The following is a 3,063-nucleotide window of genomic DNA, read 5'->3' on the forward strand; positions in this document are numbered from 1 at the left end:
TAAGGGTGGCCATGGCCACCCCTGGCCCCCCATCTAGCTCCGCCCCTGCCCCAGGGAGCCACAGAGAGCATCCTGGGGGCGAAGCAGCTGTTTCAGCAGAGATAGATGATGTTTCTGTAGAATAAACCCAGAACAGGTTCCAGTCGCCTCCTTTATCCAGAACTTCAGCACCGACTAACAAACACAACGAGAAGCTCCTTTCAGGTGTGCGGGGGGGTTTCCTTCAGGTAGATCCCAGGTAGCGCTGACTGATGTCAGATTCCTCTGTTCTTCAGGAAGATGGAGGCCAGCTCAGGCAGCGTCCTTCTGCAGCTCCTCAGAGGACGGGAAGCCCCGCCCCTCCATGCTCAAACACCTCCGCTCCAAGATCCAATCCACAGGCCCCATCTCTGTGTCCGAGTACATGAAGGAGGTTCTGACCAACCCGGTGACCGTACGTCTCTGTGTCCAGATTAGTTTGTGTCCAAAGTGTCTTACTGACCAGAGGACGGTTTATGAAGGAGTTTGGTTCTGTTTGGATCAGTGAATTAGACCCCCAGCCTGCAGGGGGCAGTGTTTCCAGCTGTTCACGGTGGTTCTTTGTTCTGCTGCAGGGTTACTATGTGAGGAAAAACATGCTGGGAGCCGATGGAGACTTCATCACGTCACCAGAGATCAGCCAGGTGTTTGGAGAGGTGAGTCGGTCCTTCCTGTGCTGAAGCACGGCCGGGTTTGGGTCAGAACCTGTTCGATTCCAGAACCGCTGCTTTCCACCATCTAATATTAACAGATTCATTCACCTATGAATGATGATGATGATAATACTTTATTTCAGACAGACATCCCACCAACAAAACTAAATAAAAATGAATACTTTCATTTTTCTAAATGTAAAAACCTTACTATCTCATTTACATCCTCAAATACGTGTTAATGCAAAACTTATTCATGACTGTGAGTCTGAAAGGAGTAGATGAAGTTTAACTAATTATACTCCTTTTATATTCATTACTTCATTCCTAAATCAACACCGACTCTCAGCCAGTGGTTGGTTTTTACTAACAAATATATTTAATATAGCAACAAATATTTGTTCCTAAATTTTGGAGAATTGTGGAAGTAATGAAACAGGCCTGTAATTTATGAACCGATGTCTTTCCACAGATCCGTATAGTTGGATAACTTTTGCAATTTTCATTTTTTGTGGTTTACAAATATATGTTAGTGGCTGAATAATTTCCATAATCATCTTCTTTATTATTATTATGTCAATACCATTGCAGCTAACCATAATCAGCCGTTAGCTTCCATAATCCGGAAGCTAACCGTAATCAGCCGTTAGCTTCCATAATCCGGAAGCTAATGGCTGGAAGCTAACCATAATCAGCCATTAGCTTCCATAATCCGGAAGCTAACCGTTATCAGTCGTTAGCTTCCATAATCCGGAAGCTAACCATTATCAGCCGTTAGCTTCCATAATCTGAGCTTCCATAATCTGGAAGCTAACCATAATCAGCCGTTAGCTTCCATAATCTGGAAGCTAACCGTAATCAGCTGTTAGCTTCCATAATCTGGAAGCTAACGGCTGAACGGAGCCGAGGCGGCTCAGTGGAAAAGGCGTTTCTGACTCTCAGTAGAACCGTATGATGATCTCTGGTTCTGGAGACGTTCTGGTTCGGAGCAGCAGGTCCTGAAGCAGAATCCTAATCAGCTCCTGTTTGATTTCTCTCTGCTCCTCCAGCTGCTCGGCGTTTGGATCATCAGCGAGTGGATGGGGGCGGGTCGGCCCAAACGGCTGCAGCTGGTGGAGCTGGGTCCAGGAAAGGGTTCGCTGGCCTCCGACATCCTGAGAGTGAGACCAGAGTTCTGTTCCGGTCCGTTTTGGTGAGCCGGCACCGTCATCCTGCCGAACCGTCCCTCAGTCGGTGGTTCTCCTCCCCTCAGGTGTTCAGCCAGCTGCAGTCTGTTGTGGGCGGAGCCTCGGTGTCGGTCCACCTGGTGGAGGTGAGTCCGGTTCTGAGTCGGCTCCAGGCAGAGACCCTGACGGGGAACCGCAGCGAGGAGGCGAGCAGCGAGGACGACCCGGTTTACAGGCGCGGTGAAACTGAGGGCGGGGTGTCGGTGTCGTGGTACCGCCGTTTGGAGGACGTCCCTGCAGGTAGACGGCAGCAGGAGACCGGGTCGGGTCGGGTCGGGTCGGGTCAGAACTCCTCTGCAGCGTCAAACAATCTACTGATCCCAGACGTTTTTCTTTGCAGCTTTCAGCATCTTTGTTGCTCACGAGTTCTTTGACGCTCTGCCAGTCCACAAGTTCCAGGTGAGACTTGGAGGACAAGATGCCTGTCTTCCCTCTGACCACACGTCACCTGTCCTACCCGTCTCTCTCACCTGTCCTCCCCGTCTCCCTCTCACCTGTCCTCCGTGTCTCACCTGTCCTACCCGTCTCCCTCTCACCTGTCCTACCCGTCTCCCTCTCACCTGTCCTATCCGTCTCCCCTGTCCTACCCGTCTCCCTCTCACCTGTCCTATCTGTCTCCCTCTCACCTGTCCTCCCCGTCTCACCTGTCCTCCCCGTCTCACCTGTCCTATCCGTCTCACCTGTCCTCCCCGTCTCACCTGTCCTCTCCGTCTCTCCTGTCCCAACCGTCTCCCTCTCACCTGTCCTATCTGTCTCCCTCTCACCTGTCCTACCTGTCCTCCCCGTCTCACCTGTCCTATCCGTCTCACCTGTCCTCCCCGTCTCACCTGTCCTATCCGTCTCCCCTGTCCTACCCGTCTCCCTCTCACCTGTCCTCCCCGTCTCCCTCTCACCTGTCCTCTGTGTCTCACCTGTCCTACCTGTCTCCCTCTCACCTGTCCTACCCGTCTCACCTGTCCTCCCCGTCTCACCTGTCCTCCCCGTCTCCCTCTCACCTGTCCTCCCCGTCTCACCTGTCCTCCCCGTCTCCCTCTCACCTGTCCTACCCGTCTCACCTGTCCTCCGTGTCTCACCTGTCCTCCCCGTCTCCCTCTCACCTGTCCTCCGTGTCTCACCTGTCCTACCCGTCTCCCTCTCACCTGTCCTCCGTGTCTCACCTGTCCTAT

At 52.5% G+C, this 3,063-nt stretch overlaps 1 protein-coding gene across 1 annotated transcript in view; it reads left to right on the forward strand.

Moving 5' to 3' along the window:
- Positions 1–3,063, forward strand: part of ndufaf7 (NADH:ubiquinone oxidoreductase complex assembly factor 7) — an 8,004-nt gene that overhangs the window by 2,311 nt on the left and 2,630 nt on the right. The window contains exons 2-6 of the mRNA XM_015395659.1: positions 228–433; positions 594–674; positions 1,721–1,831; positions 1,924–2,137; positions 2,238–2,296. Of these exons, the coding sequence (XP_015251145.1) occupies positions 228–433; positions 594–674; positions 1,721–1,831; positions 1,924–2,137; positions 2,238–2,296 (671 nt within the window). The remainder of the gene's footprint in view (positions 1–227; positions 434–593; positions 675–1,720; positions 1,832–1,923; positions 2,138–2,237; positions 2,297–3,063) is intronic.

The sequence above is a fragment of the Cyprinodon variegatus genome, unplaced genomic scaffold (genome assembly GCF_000732505.1).
Source record: "Cyprinodon variegatus isolate N-32 unplaced genomic scaffold, C_variegatus-1.0 Scaffold752, whole genome shotgun sequence".
Lineage (NCBI taxonomy): Eukaryota > Metazoa > Chordata > Actinopteri > Cyprinodontiformes > Cyprinodontidae > Cyprinodon > Cyprinodon variegatus.